Source organism: Ciconia boyciana, chromosome 16 (genome assembly GCF_034638445.1).
Source record: "Ciconia boyciana chromosome 16, ASM3463844v1, whole genome shotgun sequence".
Classification (NCBI taxonomy): domain Eukaryota; kingdom Metazoa; phylum Chordata; class Aves; order Ciconiiformes; family Ciconiidae; genus Ciconia; species Ciconia boyciana.
Window position 1 is genome coordinate 14895409 of NC_132949.1, and position 20630 is coordinate 14916038.

At 63.8% G+C, this 20630-nt stretch overlaps 2 protein-coding genes across 2 annotated transcripts; both read left to right on the forward strand.

Moving 5' to 3' along the window:
- The first annotated feature begins 930 nt into the window (after nt 1–930).
- On the forward strand, nt 931–9479 carry LOC140660323 (uncharacterized). The gene is made up of 8 exons (XM_072881073.1): nt 931–1105; nt 3391–3542; nt 3844–3946; nt 4601–4847; nt 5167–5276; nt 5865–5997; nt 6338–8757; nt 9353–9479. Exons 1-8 carry the CDS (start codon nt 931–933, stop codon nt 9379–9381), a joined length of 3369 nt encoding a protein of 1122 aa, XP_072737174.1. The 3' UTR covers nt 9382–9479.
- A 1296-nt stretch (nt 9480–10775) lies between these two features.
- Nucleotides 10776–17583, forward strand: B4GAT1 (beta-1,4-glucuronyltransferase 1). The gene is made up of 3 exons (XM_072881548.1): nt 10776–10871; nt 13018–14421; nt 17154–17583. Exons 1-3 carry the CDS (start codon nt 10776–10778, stop codon nt 17343–17345), a joined length of 1692 nt encoding a protein of 563 aa, XP_072737649.1. The 3' UTR covers nt 17346–17583.
- Nucleotides 17584–20630: the final 3047 nt, after the last annotated feature.

Sequence of the window (20630 nt, forward strand, 5' to 3'; positions counted from 1 at the left end):
TTGAGCCCTTCCATCCCCCATTGGCCCCTCCATCCCTCTCTTGACCCTCCGTCCATTCCTCCATCTCCCTGTTGACCCCCTCTGTCCTTCTGTCCATCCCTTGAGGCCCTGCATCCCCCTATTGGCCCCTCCATCCCCTTCTTGACCCCTCCCTCCCTCCCTTGACCCCCTCCCTCCTCCCTTGACCCCTCCATCCCTCTGTCCATCCCTCCATCCATCCCTTGAGCTCTTCCACCCCGGGTTGCCCCCTCCATCCCTCTGTTGACCCTCCCTCCATTCCTCCACCCCTCTCCTGGTCCATCCACCAATGCCTCCACCATTTGAGCCCCTCCATCCCCCGTTGACCCCTCCATTCCTCCCTCCGTCCCGTGAGCCCTTCCATCCCCCATTGCCCCCCAGTCCCTCTGTTGACCCTCCATCCATCCCTCCATCCCTCCCTTGACCGCCGTTGGCTTCTCCGCCCCTCCGTTGACCCGTCCATCCAGCCGCCCACCCCTTGAGCTCCTCCGCCCACCCCTCCACCCCCTTGACCCCTCCCTCCCTCCCTCCACCCCCTTCAGCCCTCCCACCCCCCATCGGCCCTTCCACCCTCCCTCGACTCCCCCAACCCTCCCTCCACGGCCCCCTCCACCGCTCCCCCTCCCGCGGAGGGGCGTGTCCCCGCCCCGCCCCTCCCCAGCCCCGCCCCCCACCGCGCGCCATCTCCTATTTCGGTGCGAAGCCGCCGCGCGCCGCTCCCCCTCTCCCCCACCCCACCCCCCCGCGCCCTGCGCCGCGCGCGCGTCAGCGTCAGCGCTGACGCGGCCGCCCCCCCCCCCTCCCCCCCCCCACCGGCGCTGCGAATGGGCGGGGCGGGGGGCAGTGACGCGGCGGTGACGTAGGGCAACGCGGGCCATATAAGGGGCGGGCGGGCGGCGGCGCGGCGCGAGGATGCTCCGCTCCACCAAGGGCGCCTCCAAGGCGCGGCGGGACCAGATCAACGCCGAGATCCGCGCCCTGCGCGACCTCCTGCCGCTGCCCGAGGGCGACCGGCCGCGCCTCTCCTACCTGCACGTCATGGCCCTCGCCTGCATCTACACCCGCAAGGGAGCCTGCCTCCGTCCCGGTGCGTTAACCGGCTGCCGCGGTGCCGGGATGGGGATGGGAGAGGGATGGGAGTAGGCATGGGGATGGGACTGGGATGGGGGGACGAATCCGGGACTGGGATGGGCCACCGGGACGGGAGCGGGGAACGGCACCGGGACGGGAGCGGGTGTTGGCGCTGGGATGGGACGGGGCAGCGGGATGGGACCGTGCACCGGCACTGAGATGGGACTGGGCACAGGCAGCGGGATGGGACTGGGCGTCAGGATGGGACCAGGCACAGGCACAGCACCGGGCATCAGCACCAGGATGGGACCGGGAATCAGCGTCAGGATGGGACCGGGGAACGGCACCGGGATGGGACCAGGGAATGGCAGCGGGATGGGACCGGCCACCGGCGTTAGGAAGGGGACAGGAACTGCTGTCGGGAGCAGGGGACCGGGCTGAGCGGCGACAACAGGATGGAACGGGACTGGGAGCGGGATGGGAGCAGGCAGCGGCACCGGGATGGAGACAGGCAGCGGAACGGGAATGGGGAGCCAACACCGGGCTGGAGAAGGGAACCGGCCGCGGGACGGGGATGGGCAGCGGGAGAGGGACAGCCACCAGCGTGGGGACGGGGACCGGGACGGGGACCGGGACCGGAGCTGGCAGGGGTGGGATCAGCACCGCGGACAGGGACCGGGGAGCGCGTTCAGCACCGCGGACAGCGGCGGGAAGCGCGGAGCGGGTTCAGCACCGCGGACAGCGGCGGGGGGGGGGCGGTGCCGGGGGTCAGCACCGCGGGCAGCGGCCGGGAGCGGAACCGGGACCAGGGGCCGGGGGGGGGCAGGATCGGGCCCCGGGTCAGGGCTGGGACCGAGACCGGGGCCAGGGACTGGGATTCAGGACCGGGACCCGGGGCCAGGGACCGGGATTCAGGATCGGGACCCGGGGTCAGGGCTAGAACCGAGACCGGGGCCAGGGAGCGGGAGATCAGGGGTTGGGACAGGGGGACGGGGATAGGGACCGAGGCCGGTGACAGGGACTGGGGATCAGGATCGGGACCTGGGATCAGGACAGGGACCGAGACCGGGGCCAGGGATCAGGGATCAGGGATCAAGGCTGGGACAGGGGGACTGGGACAGGGACTGAGACTGGTGACAGGGACCGGTGGTCAGGACTGGGACCCGGGACGAGGACAGAGGCCGAGACTGGGGACAGGGACTGGGGATCAGGCTCAGAACCCAGGATCAGGGCTGGGACCGAGACCAGGGACAGGGACAGGGGAACGGGATTCTCGATTGGGACTGGGGATCAGGACGGAAACTGGGGCCAGGCGCCGGGGGGCAGGGCTGGGACAGGACGACCGGGACAGGGGACCAGGATCAGGGCTGGGACCGAGACCAGGGCCAGGCACCGGGGATCGGGGCTGGGAGAGGGGGACCCGGACAGGGACCAAGACCAGTGACAGGGACCGGGGATCGGGATCGGGACCTGGGATCAGGACAGGGACCAAGACCGGGGCCAGGGACCAGGGACTGGGACTGGGACAGGGGGACCCAGACAGGGACCGAGACTGGTGACAGGGACCGGGGATCAGGATCGGGACTCAGGATCAGGACTCAGGATCAGGGCTGGGACCAAGACTGGTGCTGCAGGCCAGGGATCAGGATTGGAACCTGGGATAAGGGCAGGGACCAAGACTGGTGACAGGGACTGGGGATCAGGATCAGGAGCGAGGATCAGGGCTGGGACCGAGATCGGGGCTGGGACAGGGGGACCAGGACTGGGGCGGGGGACTGGAGATCAGGATCGGGACCCGGGATCAGGACAGGGACTGAGACCGGGACCAGGGACCAGGGACCGGGGATCAGGGCTGGGACAGGGGGACTGGGACAGCAACCAAGACCCTGGGACAGGGACTGGGGCTGGAATTGGGTCAGGAACCGGGCCAAGGACCAGGACCAGGGGAGCTGGGGCTGGAGACAAGGGATGGGGACAGGGACCAGGGACGGGGACAGGGACCAGGGCTGGGGACATAGAGTGGGACTGGGGATGGGGACCGTGACCAGGGACAGGGGCTCGGACAGGGACAGGGACTGGAACTGGGGACAGGGACCAGGGACTCCCGTGGGTCCACATGGGTGATGCTGTGGGTCCTGCCAGGGCCACCATAGGTCCACGTGGGTGAGGCTATGGGTGCCACCAGCAACTCCATGGGTGCCGGGGCCACGTGGGTGCCCCGGGACTGTGGCGGGACCGTGCGGGCTACGTGGCGGGTGCTGGATGGGTGCTGGATGGGTGCTGATGTGTGTCCCCATGCAGGCCCAGCGCGGGGAGCACCCATGGAGCTGCTGGGGGGTCCGGAGCTGGCCGACCTGGTGGCGTCACTGCCCGGGTTCCTGCTGGCCGTCACCCGCGAGGGGAAGCTGGTCGGCGTCACCGACAACGTCGCACAGCACCTGGGGCACTCCATGGTGGGCACCCGCATGTGGGGACGGGGTTAGGTGCTGGGTGCTGTCCCCCCGGGGTGTAGGTGGCTCTACTGCTGCAGGATGATGGGTGCTGGGTGCCAGGGGAGGGTGCTGGGTGCTGATCCTCCCGCCTCCCCCCATGCAGGTGGTCCTGGAGTTGCAGGACGATGGGTGCTGGGGGGTGCCGGATGCTGATCCTCCCCCCATGCAGATTGACCCGGTGGCGCAGGGCAATGGGTGTTGGGGGGTGCTGGGTGCCAAGGGACGGTGCTGGGTGCTGATCCTCCAGCCTCCCCCCATGCAGGTGGACCTGGTGGCGCAGGGCGACAGCATCTACGATCTGCTGGATCCGGCCGACCACCCCCTGGTGCGACATCAGCTCACCCTGCCGGGCCCCCCCCAGGCAGGTGGGTGGGGCCTCCGAGGGGGGAGGGGCCTGGGGGAGGGGCTTGGTGGGGCGTGGGCAGATGGAGGGATGGGTGGATGGAGGGAGGGATGGAGGGAAGGAAGGACAGAGGGATGGAAGGAGGGATGGAGGCATGGAGGGAGGGACGGGAAGACAGAGGGAAGGATGGAGGGATGGAAGGATGGAGGGATAGGGTGTTGGAAGGACTGAGGGATGGATGGAAGGACAGAGGGATGGATGGAAGGACAGAGGGGTGGAGGGATGATGGAAGGATGAAAGGATGGGTGGAAGGACAGAGGGTTAGGAGGATAGAGGGATGAATGGATGGAAGGATGGAAGGATGGAAGGATGCACAGATGGATGGATGGATGGGACAGAGTTGGAGGGATGGCGGGCTGGGCGGAGGGACAGAGAGATGGAAGGACAGAGGGTTGGAAGGACGGACAGATGAATAGAAGGACAGAGGGAAGGAAGGACAGAGGGAAGGAAGGACAGAGGGAAGGAAGGATGGATGGAGGAATGGATGGATGGAAGGACAGAGGGATGGATGGAGGGAGGGATAGAAGGATGGAGGGATGGAAGGATGGAAGGACAGCGAGATGGATGGAGGGACAGACGGAGGCCAGAGGAACCAACAGAGCCCCCCCTCCCCCAGAGCGCCTCTTCCGCTGCCGCTTCACCACCTCGCGGGCCTCGCGCCGTCCCAGCGCCGGGCGGAAGCTGGTGCTGCTGCGGGGCCGGTTCCAGGCCCCCCCTGGTCCCCCCGGGGCTCCCCCAGGGCTTTTCGTCGCCTTCTGCGCCCCCCTGGACCCCCCACCCTGGCCCTGCCCCGACTGCCTGCTGCTGCCTGCATTCCAGAGCCGCCACGCCCGCGACCTCGCCCTGCTCGACATCTCTGACAGGTGAGGACCCAGGCGTTTTGGGGGGATCCGGGCATCTGTGGGGGGACCCAGGCGTCCAGGAGGGGACCCAGGCATCCCGGGAGGACCCAGATGTCCGGGAGGGACCCAGGTGTCTGGGGGAGACCCAGGCATGTGGGAGGGGACCCAGGTGTTCAGGGGGACCCAAGAATCCGGGGGGGACCCAGGCATCTGGGAAGGGACCCAGGCATCTGGGTGGACCCAGACATTCAGGAGGGGACCCAGGTGTCCAGGGGGACCCAGGCATCCGGGGGGGACCCGGGCATGGGTGGGCAAGGGACCCAGGCATGCTGTCCCGCAGCGTCCTGATCCACCTGGGTTACGGGCGGGGAGAGCTCCTGGGTCGTTCCTGGTACCGGCTCCTGCACCCTGAAGACCTCAGCCACGTCGCCCGCCAGCACCTCCGCCTCGGTGAGTGTCCCCTTGGCTGTCCCCAGGGTCCCCTGGGGTCTCTCTGGCCCTCCCGGCTGTCCCTTGGGGTCCCTGGGGTCCCTCATTCCCCCCGTCCCCCCTGGGGTCTCCTTATCCCCCCCAGCTGTCCCTTGGGACCCCTGGGGTCTTCCTGTCCTCTGGCTGTACGCTGGGTCCCCATGTCCCCTAGGGTGTCCCTCATCACCCTGCGTGTTCCCTGGGTCCCCTGCTGTCACTCTGGCCCCTCCCCAATGTCCTCGGTGTCCCACACATCCCCTGGGGTCACCTTGTCTCCCCCCTGGGTGTCCTCCATGTCCCTGTTGACCCCCCATCCCTGTTGACATCCCCGTGCCCCCATGCACCCCAATCGACGTTGTTGATGCCCCCATGTCCCCAACTGCCCCAATCACCCCGTCCGTGGTGATGTCCCCATGTCCCCATCCACCCCAATTGACCTCGTTGACGTCCCCATGTCCCCAACCCCCCCATTCACTCCCATCCCGTTGACGTCCCCGTGTCCCCATGCCCCCAACCACCCCCTCCCCTGTCCCCACCCCCATCTCCACTGACGTCCCCACGTCCCCGCAGCAGGAGCAGGGGCAGAGGCACGGGGGGAGCTGGTGACGCGGCTGCAGCGCAAGGACGGCCTGGGCTGGACGTGGGTCTACGCCCGACTGCGCCCCGAGGGCCCGGCCCTGCTCGCCCACAACTTCGTCATCAGGTGAGTGGACCCAGGCGTCTGGGTGGCCGCAGCCCACCCTGGGGAACCCAGGTGTCCGGGTGGCCTCAGGGGACCCAGGCATCCGGGCAGCCCCATCACCCCCCTCAGAGGACCCAGGTATCCAGGAGGTCCCACCAGCCCCAGGGGACCCAGGTGTCCCGTCACCCCCAAGGGAAGCCCAATGTCTGGGCACCTTCCACCCCACATGGGACCCAGGCATCTGGGAGCTCCCCACCCCACATGGGACCCATGGGTCCAGGCACCCTCCACTCCCCCCGGGGGGACCCAGGCATCTGGGGTCACACCATGGCCCCCCCATAACCCCCTGTCTCTCCCACAGTGAGGCCGAGGCCTGGTGCCTGCGGCAGCAGCTGGCAGCCGAGGCCCCCCCAGGCCCCCCCGAGCCCTTCGGCCCCAGCCTTGACTTCCCCGGTGCCGGCATCGGAGCTGGGGACCTTAGTGTCGGCGTTGGCCTCGGTGTTGGCCCTGGCGTTGGATCCAGCATTGACCTTGGTGTTGGATCTGGGCTTGGAGACGACGTGGGAGATAATGTTGGTGTCAACGTTGGCCTTGGCCTTGGAGTCAACATTGGATGTGGCCTTGGAGCTGACGTTGGACATGGTCTTGGAGCTGGCCTTGGGGCCAACGTTGACCCTGGTCTTGGAGCTGGTGTTGGACCTGGTCTTGGAGCCAACATGGGATCTGGTCTTGGAGCTGCCATCGGACATGGTCTTGGAGGCAACGTTGGGGCCAACATTGACCCTGGTCTTGGAGCCGGCATCGGAGCGAACGTTGGACGTGGTCTTGGAGATGGTGTTGGACATGGTCTTGGCTCTGATGTCGGCGCTGGAGTTGGCATTGGCGTGGGAGCTGGCATCAGAGTTGACGTTGGCCTTGGTGTGGCAGCTGGCGCCAGCGCCGATGTTGGCCCCAACCTTGGGGCTGATATTGGAGCTGCTCTCGGAGCTGGCGCTGGAGATGATGTTGGAGCTGGTCTCCAAGCCAACGACGGAGCAGACGTTGGCACCAGTCTTGGAGCCGGTGTTGCGCTCAGTGTCGGGGCCAACATCGGGGCTGGTCTTGGTGGCGGCGTGAGAGCCAGCGTTGGGCTCGGCATTGGGGCTGTTGGCCCTGCTCTTCCATCCGACGTCGGTGCTGGCGTTGGACTCACCGTTGGTGCCAGCGTTGGAGCCAATATAGGTGCTGGAGTCAGCGCTGGTGTTGGACTTGGCCTTGGAGCCAATATTGGAGCCAACGTTGGCTCCAGTCTTGGATCCAATGTTGGACTTGGCCTTGGAGCTTCTCTTGGAGCCAATGTTGGCTCCTCTCTTTCATCTGGTGTTGGACCTGGAGTTGGACTTGCTGTTGGAGCCGCCGTTGGAGCCAATGTTGGCTCCGGTCTAGGATCCAGTGTTGGACTTGCCGTTGGAGCTGGCGTTGGAGCCAATGTTGGCTCTTCTCTTGGATCCGGTGTTGGACTTGCCGTTGGAGCTGGCATTGGAGCCAACGTTGGCTCTTCTCTTGGATCCGGTGTTGGACTTGCCGTTGGAGCCGGTGTTGGAGCCAATGTTGGTGCTGCTCTTGGATCCGATGTTGGCGTTGGACTTGGTGTTGGAGCCAACGTTGGCACTGCTCTTGCATCTGATGTTGGATCTGGTGTTGGACTTGGCATCGGAGCTGCTGTTGGAGCCAACATTGGTGCCGGCGTTGGCTCTGCTCTTGGATCCAGCGTTGGACTTGGCCTTGGAGCCAATGTTGGCTCCAACATTGGTTCCGCTCCTGGATCTGATGTTGGCGCCGGCGTTGGACTTGCAGTTGGAGCCGGCGTTGGAGCCGGTGGTGGCTCCGGTCTTGGATCTGCCCTTGGATTTGCCGTTGGAGCTGCACTCGGAGCCAACGTTGGCTCCGGGCTTGGACCCGATGTTGGCACCACTGTTGGACTCAGCCTTGGAGCCAACATTGGAGCCAACGTTGACTCTGCTCTTGGAACCGGTGTTGACACCAGCATTGGACTCGGTGTTGGAGCCAGTATTGGATCTGGGATTGGATCTGGTGTTGGACTTGGTGCTGGAGCTGCCGTTGGAGCCAACGCTGGCTCTGTTCTTGGATCCACCATTGGCCTTGGCCTTGGAGCCAACATTGACCCTGCTCTTGGATCTGGTGTTGGCCTCGGTGTTGGAGCTGCCATCGGAGCCAACGTCGGCACCGCCCTTGGCACCGGACTTGGCCTTGGAGCCAACCTCTCCGCCGGCGTTGGCTCCTCCCTGGGCCCCACCATTGGCGCTGCCCTTGGAGCCGCCGGCGGAGCCAACGCCAGCGTAGGCTTGGCCGCAGGTGCCCGCCTCGTGCCGGGCCTGGGGGTCCCCGAGACGCCGGGGGGAGCCACCGAGACCTGGACCCCCCCCTACACCCCCCGGCAAGCCCCGCCCTTCGCCTTCGGCCCCCCAGAGCCCCCCGAGGCAGCACCCGAAAAGTTACCGCCCAGTCCCGAGAGTCCCGGGGGGATCCCGGGTGGGACCCCCGGTTCCCTCCTCACCCCTGAGACGTCACCGCCGCCACCCCCGCCGGCCCCGCCCGGCCCCGCCTTGCGTCGCCTGCTCCAGGGATTGGCCGCCGCCGCCGTCGTCAACCGCGGGGGAGTCAGGCGTTCGGGGGGTACCCCCAGCCCCCGCCTGCCCCCCCCGCCCCGGTCGCCCCGCGACCCCTTCGCTGAGTTGTATCAACTCCCCCAGAGCCGCCTCCAGGACGCCTTCCGCCAAGGTAGGGGGCCCGGACCCCTGGGTCCCTTTGGGGGGCACCCATCGGGGGGGAGGGCTGGGGGTGACGGGGTGCCTGGGTCCTGGTGATGGGGGTGGGGAGGGAGCCCGCCTGGGTCCCGTCTTAGGGGGTGTCCGGAAGCCTGGGTCCCCAATGGGGTTTGGGGGGGTGTGAAGATCGGGGTCCCGGATGCCTGGGTCCCTTGGGGGTACGGGGGGTGACAGCTTGGACACCTGGGTCCCTTGGGGGTACGGGGGGTGACAGCTTGGACACCTGGGTCCCTTGGGGGAGTACGGGGGGCGGTGACAGCTTGGACACCTGGGTCCCTTGGGGTACGGGGGGTGTGACAGCTTGGACACCTGGGTCCCTTGGGGGGTACGGGGGGGTGACAGCTTGGACACCTGGGTCCCTTGGGGGTACGGGGGGCGGTGACAGCTTGGACACCTGGGTCCCTTGGGGGTACGGGGGTGTGACAGCTTGGACACCTGGGTCCCTTGGGGGTACAGGGGGGTGACAGCTTGGACACCTGGGTCCCTTGGGGGTGCGGGGGGGTTCGTGGCCCGGACGCCTGGGTCCCTGACGCCTGTCCCCCCCGCAGCCGGAAGCCAGCGCGCCCCGTCGTTCTGAACTAAGTCTGTGACGCGACTTGCCCCCAGTATGGCATATTGTCATTGTCACCCCGGCCCGGTGCCACCGTCCCCCGGCCCCGGCCGTGTCCCTCCCCCACCGCCCCCCCGGGGCCTTTCGTGCTAATTTAACTCGTAACGAGTCTCTAAGGTAATTGGGGGGGCTGGTGGCCCCCCTCCCCCAGCCCGGACACCTGGGTCCCGTCCCCTGTGTCCCTGTCCCCACCCCCATTCCGGGACCCGTCCCCAAATTTTGTGTCAGCGTAGGAGCCTGTGGCCCCCCGCCCCAAGTGTCCCTGTCCCTTGTCACCCACCTTGTCCCTGTCACCCACCCTGTCCTCGTCCCCCTCTACCCCCGGGGTCTGCGTTTTTGGCAGAGTCCCCCCAAAAGTGTGTGCCCCCCCCATGGGTGTCATCCCCAATGTCCCCAAAGTCCCCAACCCAAGGGACCAAGGCACGATGTGGCTTGATGTCCCCAATGTCCCTGACACGAGTGATGGAGACATTGTGGCTCGATGGCCTGATGTCCCCAACATTCCCAACTCATGGGGCTGAGGCACAATGTGGCTCGATGTCCCCAGTGTCCCCAACCCAAGGGATGGAGACATGCCACAGCCTGATGTCCCCAGTGTCCCCAACCCAAAGGATGGAGACATGCCATGGCTCAATGTCCCCAATGTCCCCAACCTGAGGGACGTGGGCACCCATTGCCCAAAGCCATTGGGCTGGGACAGGTCATGGCTCGATGTCCTCAATGTCCCAAAGTCCCCCAAGTCCCCCAAGGGACTGTGAGACGTCATGGCCTGATGTCCCTGGTGTCCCCAATGTCCCCAACTTGAGGGACTGAGACACATTGTGGCTCAGTGTCCCCAACATCCCCAATGCCCCTGACATCCCCAGTGTCCCCAGTGTCCCCAACATCCTTGATGTCCCCAACATCCCCAATGTCCCCCACCTAAGACATTGAGATACGTCGCAGCGCGATGTCACCGAGCCCAAGGGACTGAGACTCGTCACAATTCGACGTCCCCAACGTCCCTGAGGGACACGGGCACCTCATCACCGCTGTGACCCAAGGGACTGAGACCCAGCACGGCTCAATGTCCCCAAAGTGTCCCCGAAGGATGTGGACACCACCTGAAAGGACTGAGACATGGCACAGCCCAATGTCCTCAACGTCCCCGAGGGACGCAGCCACCTCGTCATCACCTCGGCTGGGACTGAGACACTTTGTGGCTTGATGTCCCAAATGTCCCCAAGGGACATGGGATCTTGTCGTCACCCTGGATCAACAGACTGAGACACATCGTGGTCTGATGTCCCCAATGTCCCCAACCCAAAGGACTGAGACCTGTCGTGGCCCAATGTCCCCAACGTCTCTGATGTCCCTGAAGGATGTGGGACATCTTCATTGCCCTGGATCAAGGGATGGAGACCCACCACAGCCTGATGTCCCCAACATCCCCAATGTCTCCAATGTCCCTGAAGGAGGTGGGACACCATCATCACCCTGGCTCAAGGGATGGAGACCCACCACAGCCTGATGTCCCCAATGTCTCTGATGTCCCCAAAGGATGTGGGACATCATCACCGCCCTAGCTCAAGGGATGGAGACCCACCACAGCCCAAGGTCCCCAATGTCCCCAACATCTCCGATGTCCCTGAAGGACGTGGGACATCGTCATCACCTCGACTCAAGGGACGGAGACCCACCACGGCCTGATGTCTCCAGTGTCCCCACCATCTCTGATGTCCCTGAAGGATGTGGACATTGTCATTTCCTTGACTCAAGGGATTGAGACCCCACCACGGCCTGATGTCCCCAACATCCCCACCGCGAGGGACTGGCCCCCATTGTCCCCAACGTCCCCGATATCCCCCACGTCCCCACCCGAGGGACTGAGACACATGGTGGCCTGACAGCCCCCGTGTCCCCGATGTCCCCAACGTCCCCTGGAGGCCCCGTGGCCCCGACAACCCCCCGGCAATAAAGTGGCCCCCGTCGTCCCTGTGCCCGTGGCAGCTTCTTTCCAGGGACCCAGGCGTCCGGGGGGACCCCGGCGTCCGGGAGGTGGAGGGACACCCCTGGGGTGGCGTGGGGACTCTGGCGACCGGGGGGGACCCGAGCGACCGGGGGGGGAACCCGGGCGACCGAGCGCTGCGGCGACAAGGCGGGCAGGGGGGCGGGACCCAGCACCCGGCAGGCCCCGCCCCGCGGCCGTCTGAGCCCCGCCCCCGAACGCCCGGGCCACGCCCCCCCTCCGCGAACGCCTGGGTCCCTCCCTCGGACGCCTGCGTCCCTCCCCGCGCATGCGTGGTTCCTCCCGGCGACGCGGCGCGGTGAGCTCCCGGCCCCAAACTGGTCCCAGTCCCCCCTCCCAAACTGGGCCCAGTCCCCCCTCCCAAACTGGGACCAGTTCCCTCCCTAGACGGGGCTCAGTGCCTCCCTCACCCCAAACTGGGCCCAGTCCCTCCTCCCCACCCCGAAACTGGGCCCAGTGATCCCCCGGACTGGGCCCAGTCTCCCCTGTACTGCTCCCAGCACCCATACTGGTCCCAGTAACCCACCCGGACTGGTCCCACTCACCCCGCCCAGTAGTCTGGCATCCATAAAGCTCCCAGCACCTCCATACTGGTCCCAGCACCGATACTGGACCCAGTAACCCCCTATACTGGTCCCAGTAACCGTCTGTACTGATCCCAGCACCCCCATACTGGTCCCAGTAACCCCTTACTGGTACCAGTGATCCCATAGTGCTTCCAGCATGCCGTACTGGTCCCGGCTCAGCACTGGTCCCAGTGACCCCACAGAACTGGTCCTAGTGACCCCATACAGGTCCCAGTGCTCCTCAGCAGCCCCCCAGTAACCCCCAGCACCCTCCCAGTACACACCTATGTACCCTCCCAGTAATCCCCAGTAGCCCCCAGCCCCCCCAGTACCCTCCCAGTCCCCCCAGCACCCTTCCAGTGGCCCCAGAACCCTCCAGCCCCCCGTACCCCCCAGTACCCCCCAGTACCCTCCCAGTGGCCCCCAGCTCTCCCAGCACCCTCCCAGTAGCCTCAGCCCCCCCCTCAGCACCCTCCCAGTGCTCCCAGACCCGCCCCCATTAACCTCCCAGTCCCCCCAGCACCCTTCCAGTGGCCCCAAAACCCTCCAGCCTCGCCCCAGTACCCCCAGTACCCTCCCAGTAGCCCCCAGCTCTCCCAGCACCCTCCCAGTAGCCTCAGCGCCCCCCTCAGCACCCTCCCAGTGCTCCCAGACCCGCCCCCCAGTAACCTCCCAGTCCCCTCCAGCACCCTCCCAGTCCAGAGTGGGGGGGATCAGCAGGCGATGGGCCGAGGGCGGCTACTGGGGGGTGCGCCTGGCTACTGGGGGGCTGGCGCTGCTGCAGACCCTCTACCTGCGAGCCCTGCCCCCCTCGCTCCCCCTCCCCCCGCCGCCCCCCCATGCCCCCCCCGGGGGTGCTGGACACCTCGGGGACCTTCCGCGTGTATCGGGACGTCTTGGGGACCCCCCTCGTTGGGACCCCCCGAATTAGTCCTGGCCACCCACGGCACCCCGGGACGGGTGGCGGAGACCCTGGGGGGCTCTGGGGGTCTGGGGGCCGCTCTCGGTGGCTGTTTTGGGGTACCCAAGAGGGGGTTGGGGGAGCTGTTGGCAGCTTTGGGGGCCCTGCCGGGGTTCCGGGGTCGCTTGCGGTTACACGTGGTGGTGGGGCGGCTGCGCCCCCCCGCCGTGCCCCCCAACCCCGGCCCCCCAACGCCGGGGGGATGTCGGGGGGCCCTACGGCGCCTGGCGGCCGCCGATCCCCCCAGTTACACTTTGGGGGTGCCGTACCCCGGGAATCTGTTACGTAACGTGGCCTGGGCGGGGGCGGCGGAGGAAAGGGGGGGCCCCCCGTGGAAGGAGGGTCCCGGCCCCCCCAAAATTGGGGGGCGCTTCGTGCTGCTGGTGGACGCCGACGTGGTGCCCAGCCGGGGGCTGCGGGAGGAGTTCCTGAGGCTGCTGCGGGAGGGGGGGGCCGGGCCGGGCCCCCCAATATGGGGGGCTGGCGGCAGGGTGGGGGACCCCCTGGTGAGGGGGGCCACGGGGGTCTTGGGGGACCCCAAAACTTTGGGGGCTGCGGGGGTCTTGGGGGCACGGAGGGCTCCTGGTGGCCTCGGGGTCCCCAGCGCCCTGCCCCCCCCCGCCGTCCCTGGTGTCCTCAGTGACCCCGGGGTGCTCAACGCCCTGGAGGTCCCCAACAGGCTGGGTGTCCCCAACGCTCTAGAGGTCCCCAATGTCCCAAAGGTCCCCGATGCCTTCAGTGACCCAGGTGTCCCCAGCATCTTGGAGGTCCCCAAAGGCTTCCATGACCCAGGTGTCCCCAATGCTCTGGAGGTCCCCAACGCCCTGGAGGACCCCAAGAGCTTCCATGACCCTGGTGTCCCCAACGCCCTGGAGGACCCCAAGAGCTTCCATGACCCAGGTGTCCCCAATGCTCTGGAGGTCCCCAACGCCCTGGAGGACCCCAAGAGCTTCCATGACCCTGGTGTCCCCAACGCCCTGGAGGACCCCAAGAGCTTCCATGACCCAGGTGTCCCCAACGCCCTGGAGGTCCCCAATGCCCTGGAGGTCCCCAAGGGCTTTCATGACCCAGGTGTCCCCAATGCTCTGGAGGACCCCAATGCCCTGAAGGTCCCCAATGCCCTGGAGGACCCCAACTCCCTAGATGCCACCACACCGTCATGGGACCAGGTGGTGTTTGTGCTGCCGGCCTTCGAGGTCCGCACGGGCACACGGGTGCCGGGGACAAAGGCGGAGCTTCTGCAGCTGTGGGGCACGGGGGACGCTCGGCCCTTCTATGGGGCACTGTGCCCCCGGTGCCAAGCACCCACGGGCTACGGGCGCTGGTGGGCGCTGCCACCCAGTCCCCACCTGCGTGTGGCCTACGTGGCCCCGTGGCGTGACCCCTGGGAGCCTTTCTACGTGGGGCCGGCCCACGGCGTGCCACCCTTCGATGAGCGCTTCCTCCAGTACGGCTTCAACCGCATCAGCCAGGTGCCATGGGGCAGGGGGCTGGGGGGTGGCTAGGGGGGCTTGGGGTGGCCGTGGTGACCATAGGGTGGCCATGGGGCTTAGGGGTGCTGGGGGGTGGCCCTGGGTGCTATGGGATGGCTGTGGTGATCATACAGTGGCCATGGGGCTATGGGTTGCTGTGGGGTGGCCGTGGTGGCCATAGGGTGGCCATGGAGCTATGGGTTGCTGTGGGGTGGCCGTGGGTGCTATGGGGTGGCCATGGTGACTATATGGTGGACATGGGGCTATGGGTTGCTGTGGGCTGGCCCTGGGTGCTATGGGGTGGCTGTGGTGGCCCTAGGGTGGCCATGGAGCTATGGGTTGCTGTGGGATGGCCCTGGGTGCTATGGGGTGGCCGTGGTGGCCATAGGGTGGCCATGGAGCTATGGGTTGCTGTGGGATGGCCGTGGGTGCTATGGGGTGGCTGTGGTGGCCCTAGGGTGGCCATGGGGCTATGGGTTGCTGTGGGGTGGCCCTGGGTGCTATGGGGTGGCTGTGGTGGCCCTAGGGTGGCCATGGGGCTATGGGTTGCTGTGGGGTGGCCCTGGGTGCTATGGGGTGGCCGTGGTGGCCCTAGGGTGGCCATGGGGCTATGGGTTGCTGTGGGGTGGCCCTGGGTGCTATGGGGTGGCCGTGGCAGCCATAGGGTGGCCATGAGGGCTGTGGGCTCTATGGGGTGGTCACGGGGCTACGAGTGCTCTACAGGGTCTGTGGGTGCTATGGAGGCTCTGTGGGTGCTGTAGGGTCCTATGGATGCTATAGGAGCCTGTGGGTATTGTAGGGGGCCTAAGGGTGCTGTAGATAGTCCATGGGTGCTATAGGGATCTATGGGTGCTGTGTGTCTTTCTGGGTGCTCTGCGGGGTCTGTGGGTGCTGTGGAAGTTCTATGGGTGCTACAAGTCATCAGTGGGTGCTATGGGAGTCTATGGGTGCTATGTGGGGTTATGGGGGTCTATGGGTGCTATGAGGCATCAGTGGGTGCTATGGGGTTCTATGAGTGCTATAGAGGATCTATGGGTGCTATAGAGGGTCTGTGGGTGCTATGTGGGTCTGTGGGATCTATGGGTGCTGTAAGGCATCAGTGGGTGCTATGGGGGTCTGCGGGTGCTATGTGGGGCTATGGGGGTCTATGAGTGCTATGGGAGTTCTATGGGTGCTACAAGTCATCAGTGGGTGCTATGGGAGTCTATGGGTGCTATGTGGGGCTATGGGGGTCTATGGGTGCTATGAGGCATCAGTGGGTGCTATGGGGTTCTATGAGTGCTATAGAGGATCTATGGGTGCTATAGAGGGTCTGTGGGTGCTATGTGGGTCTGTGGGATCTATGGGTGCTGTAAGGCATCAGTGGGTGCTATGGGGGTCTGCGGGTGCTATGTGGGGCTATGGGGGTCTATGAGTGCTATGGGAGTTCTATGGGTGCTACAAGTCATCAGTGGGTGCTATGGGAGTCTATGGGTGCTATGTGGGGCTATGGGGGTCTATGGGTGCTATGGGATCTATGGGTGCTATGAGGCATCAGTGGGTGCTATGGGGGTCTGTGAGTGCTATAGAGGATCTATGGGTGCTATAGAGGGTCTGTGGGTGCTATGTGGGTCTGTGGGATCTATGGGTGCTATGAGGCATCAGTGGGTGCTATGGGGTTCTATGAGTGCTATAGAGGATCTATGGGTGCTATAGAGGGTCTGTGGGTGCTATGTGGGTCTGTGGGATCTATGGGTGCTGTAAGGCATCAGTGGGTGCTATGGGGGTCTGTGAGTGCTATAGAGGATGTACGGGTGCTATAGAGGGTCTGTGGGTGCTATGTGGGTCTGTGGGATCTATGGGTGCTATGAGGCATCAGTGGGTGCTATGGGGGTCTGCGGGTGCTATGTGGGGCTATGGGGGTCTATGAGTGCTATGGGAGTTCTATGGGTGCTACAAGTCATCAGTGGGTGCTATGGGAGTCTATGGGTGCTATGTGGGGCTATGGGGGTCTATGGGTGTTATGGGATCTATGGGTGCTATGAGGCATCAGTGGGTGCTATGGGGGTCTGTGAGTGCTATAGAGGATCTATGGGTGCTATAGAGGGTCTGTGGGTGCTATGTGGGTCTGTGGGATCTATGGGTGCTATGAGGCATCAGTGGGTGCTATGGGGGTCTGTGAGTGCTATAGAGGATCTATGGGTGCTATAGAGGGTCTGTGGGTGCTATGTGGATCTGTGGGATCTATGGGTGCTGTAAGGCATCAGTGGGTGCTATGGGGGTCTGCAGGTGCTATGTGGGGCTATGGGGGTCTATGGGTGTTATGGGATCTATGGGTGCTATGAGGCATTAGTGGGTGCTATGGGGGTCTGTGAGTGCTATAGAGGATGTACGGGTGCTATAGAGGATCTATGGGTGCTATGTGGGTCTGTGGGATCTATGGGTGCTGTAAGGCATCAGTGGGTGCTATGGGGTTCTATGAGTGCTATAGAGGATCTATGGGTGCTATAGAGGGTCTGTGGGTGCTATGTGGGTCTGTGGGATCTATGGGTGCTGTAAGGCATCAGTGGGTGCTATGGGGTTCTATGAGTGCTATAGAGGATCTATGGGTGCTATAGAGGGTCTGTGGGTGCTATGTGGGTCTGTGGGATCTATGGGCGCTGTAAGGCATCAGTGGGTGCTATGGGGGTCTGGGGTGCTATAGGGGTGTGGGGGGTGCCATGGGTGCCATGGGTGACTGTGCCCCCCCCCAGGCCTGCGAGCTGCACATGGCCGGCTTCCACTTTGCGGTGCTGGATGGAGCCTTCGTCGTCCACCGCGGCTTCAAGGAGGCCGGCGGCTTCCACGGGGGGCGGGAGGCCGAGCTGCACCGCAACCGGCAGCTCTTCCGGCACTTCCGCGCCGAACTGCGCCAGCGCTACCCCCGCTCGCCCCGCCACTGCTGACCGCGCACCTGCGTCCCCTCCGCCCGGACACCTGGGTCCCCTCCACCCCGATGCCTGGGTCCTCTCCGCCCGGACACCTGGGTCCTCTCCGCACCGGACGCTTGGGTCCCCTCCGCCCGGACACCTGGGTCCTCTCCGCACCGGACACCTGGGTCCCCTCCGCACCGGACGCTTGGGTCCCCTCCACCCCGACGCCTGGGTGCCCCCCACCCCGATGCCTGGGTGCCCCTGGGCCCCCCTGGTGGCCTGACCCCAATAAAGATGGCCACCTACCCACAATGCCTCTGTGCGGGTGATGTCATGGGGATGGGGGGGGAATCCCTCTGGTTGCCATGACGATCGGTGAGTGATGTCAGGAGCAGACGCCTCCACCAGCACAGACCAGTACAGACCAGTACCAGCCAGTACAGTCTGTAAGGGATGGCACATATCTATACGTGTGTGTGCATATATAACACCCTTATATATATATTTAGGTGTATATAAAGGAATGTACATATATGTATAAATATATATTTTAAGTATTTATACAGAGGCGCTATTTTATTAATATAATATAATATATAATTTATTTTAATATTTATATGTATTTATATATCTAAAAACATACAACAGCCTTTTAATTTATATATAACATATATACACCCCTATATAATAATATATGCTTATTATATCGTATTTGTTTATATTTTATATTCAATATATAAATAATATATAAGCATATAAGATTTTAAAATATATCAAAAATATCTGAAACATAGAAATTTAAATATATATAAATATAAAAACATATTTGTGTAGAAGAGAATGTAATGTTTATTATATTAGATATATTAATACATACAAATTTTAATATATTTTTAGTATCTATATAAAAAAATACACAGCACAGTATGTGTGTGTGTATAAATATATATATATATATTTAAAAAATATATGTATATATATAAACACAAATAGAGCTCGTGAATGGCAGCCTGGTTGCAGTGGGACGGGCCCTGCAAGGTCGCCCCGTCCCACGCCGGCTCCAGCCGTGCCGCCGACCGGGCAGGGCCCTAGAATGGAAGGTCAGGTTGGGTGCTGAGGGCTGGGAAGTCACGGCGTGGCAGCGGCCACGTCTAGGCCACCGCGTCCACCAGAAGAGCTTTCCACTGCTCCTGGGGCTGTGGGAAGTGGTTTTCTGGGGGAAAAAAAAAAAAACCAAAAAAACCCAAAGCACTTGAAGCTGCTGAGATGTCACCTGGGCACACAGCTCACAAGCTGGTGGCTCGTGCACGGTGGTGAGAAAGAACCGCAGTGATTGTGGATGAGGTGGATGCACAACAGCTTGGTGGACGTGGTTTCCCAATGCAACGCTGGTGGTGAGTGCATCTTCACAGCTTGGTGGACGTGGTTTCCCAGTGCAGTGACGGTGTTGAGCACGTCTTCACAGCTTGGTGGACGTGGTTGCGGAACACAATGATGGTGTTGAATTTGTCTTCCTGGTGGTGGACACGGCTGCCCAGTGCAATGATGGTGTTGAGCACGTCTTCACAGCTTGGTGGACGTGGTTCGTCAACGCAGTGAAGTTATTGAGCACGTCTTCATGGTGGTGGAGATGGTTTCGCAATGCAACGCTGGTGGTGAGTGCATCTTCACCGCTTGGTGGATGTGGTTCATCCTGGCAATGAAGGTATTGAGCCCATCTTCATGGTGGAGGGTGAGGTTTTCTAACACAACGCTGGTGTTGAGCACATCTTCGTGTCTTGGCAGATGTGGTTCACCAACACAACAGTGGCGATGAGTGTGTCTTCATGGTGGAGGACGTGGTTTCCTAACGCAACGGTGGTGGTGAACACATCTTCACAGACACAGTGGCCATGTTGAGCGCATCTTCACAGCTTGGCAGATACACTTTCCTAACGCAATGACGGCATTGAACGTGTCTTCATGGCTCGGCGGATGTGGTTTCCCAACGATGCTGTTGAGCGCCGCTCCACGGTGGTGGCCATATTAGCCAAGCGTGCCTGGATCAGCGGTCAAAAAGGCCACTTTGTTGTCCAGCCTTGGTTGAAGAGTGCTCATGGCCTCAGGAGAGGTTTGGAAGGGGCCAAAAAGACCCTGTGAGGCTCCAAGAGGGCGGAGGGGCACAAGGATGGCCTTGGGACGCATCAGGACGGGCCAAAAGTGAGGTTGTCTCCGGTGGGGTGGGAGGTCCAGGGTCTTGGAGGTGATTTGGAGGATCCTGGGTGGGGAAACACCCTCTGCCCCCACCGAGATAAACTGGGCCTAGCGGGCGAGGGGGCACCAGTGGCCGGCCAACCGCCAAGAGCGGCGTGCTCACTGGGAGCCCCGGCTACAGCTGCCAGCATGGGCTGTGGCCAACAAGGCCCTCTTGCTTCAGAACTACACCTCCCAGCATGCAATGCGGCCAACATGGCCGACAGGGTCTCACAACAGAGAACTACAGCTCCCAGCGTGCACTGAGGCCAACATGGCCTCACAACAGAGAACTACACCTCCCAGCATGCAACGCGGCCAACATGGCCGACAGGGTCCCACAACAGAGAACTACAGCTCCCAGCGTGCACTGCGGCCGACATGGCCTCACAACCGAGAACTACACCTCCCAGCATGCACCGGGGTCAACAGGGTCGGCCGGTGGATATGGCAGAGAACTACAACTCCCAGCATGCCCAGCGGACAAATAGAGCGGATGGGCAGCCCGGTGCGGGAAGACTACAACTCCCAGCGTGCCCCGCGGAACCATGGGCGGAAAACAGCGTCCCCTTGCGCTTGGAGGTGGCGTCGCGCCTCCCCATTCGCGCATGCGCACTGCGTCCCCCCGGCGGGCAGGGAGCGGCGGGCAGCGGCCCAGACTTGGGGGGGGGCAAGAAGGGCCCTGGTGGTGGCTGGGGGAACAGCGCCCCTTGAGGGCTGGAGGGGCGCAGAACCGGCCCCTGAGGGGTTGAGGGGGCAAGAGGGGCCGGGGGGCGGGGAGAAACAGCCCCCTCAAGGGCTGGGAGGGTGCAAGAGGGGCCTTCATGGTGGCTGGGGGCAGGACCCCCCTTAGGGCTGGGGGCAAGAAGGGCCTTAGTGGGGGGGGAGAAACGCCCCCCCCCGAGGGGTGGTGGTGGTGCAAGAAGGTCCTTAATGGTGGTTTTGGGGGGTGGGGGCAGAACCAACCCCTCAGGGTGGGAGGGGGCAAGAAAGCCTTGAGGGGGGGGGGTGCAGAAAGCCCCCTTGAGGGCAGGGGAAGAAGGGCTTGGGGGGGGGGTATTTTTTTATGTGCTCCCCCCCTTTATT

Coding starts and splice junctions, on each gene's coding strand:
- B4GAT1 (XM_072881548.1), top strand. CDS start 10,776: ATGTGGGACATCTTCATTGCCCTGGATCAAGGGATGGAGACCCACCAC. Junction 10,872..13,017: donor CTCCAATGTCCCTGAAGGAG/GTGGGACACCAT, acceptor GGGGTACCCAAG/AGGGGGTTGGGGGAGCTGTT. Junction 14,422..17,153: donor GCTTCAACCGCATCAGCCAG/GTGCCATGGGGC, acceptor GCCCCCCCCCAG/GCCTGCGAGCTGCACATGGC.
- LOC140660323 (XM_072881073.1), top strand. CDS start 931: ATGCTCCGCTCCACCAAGGGCGCCTCCAAGGCGCGGCGGGACCAGATC. Junction 5,998..6,337: donor GCCCACAACTTCGTCATCAG/GTGAGTGGACCC, acceptor TCTCTCCCACAG/TGAGGCCGAGGCCTGGTGCC. Junction 8,758..9,352: donor CCAGGACGCCTTCCGCCAAG/GTAGGGGGCCCG, acceptor TCCCCCCCGCAG/CCGGAAGCCAGCGCGCCCCG.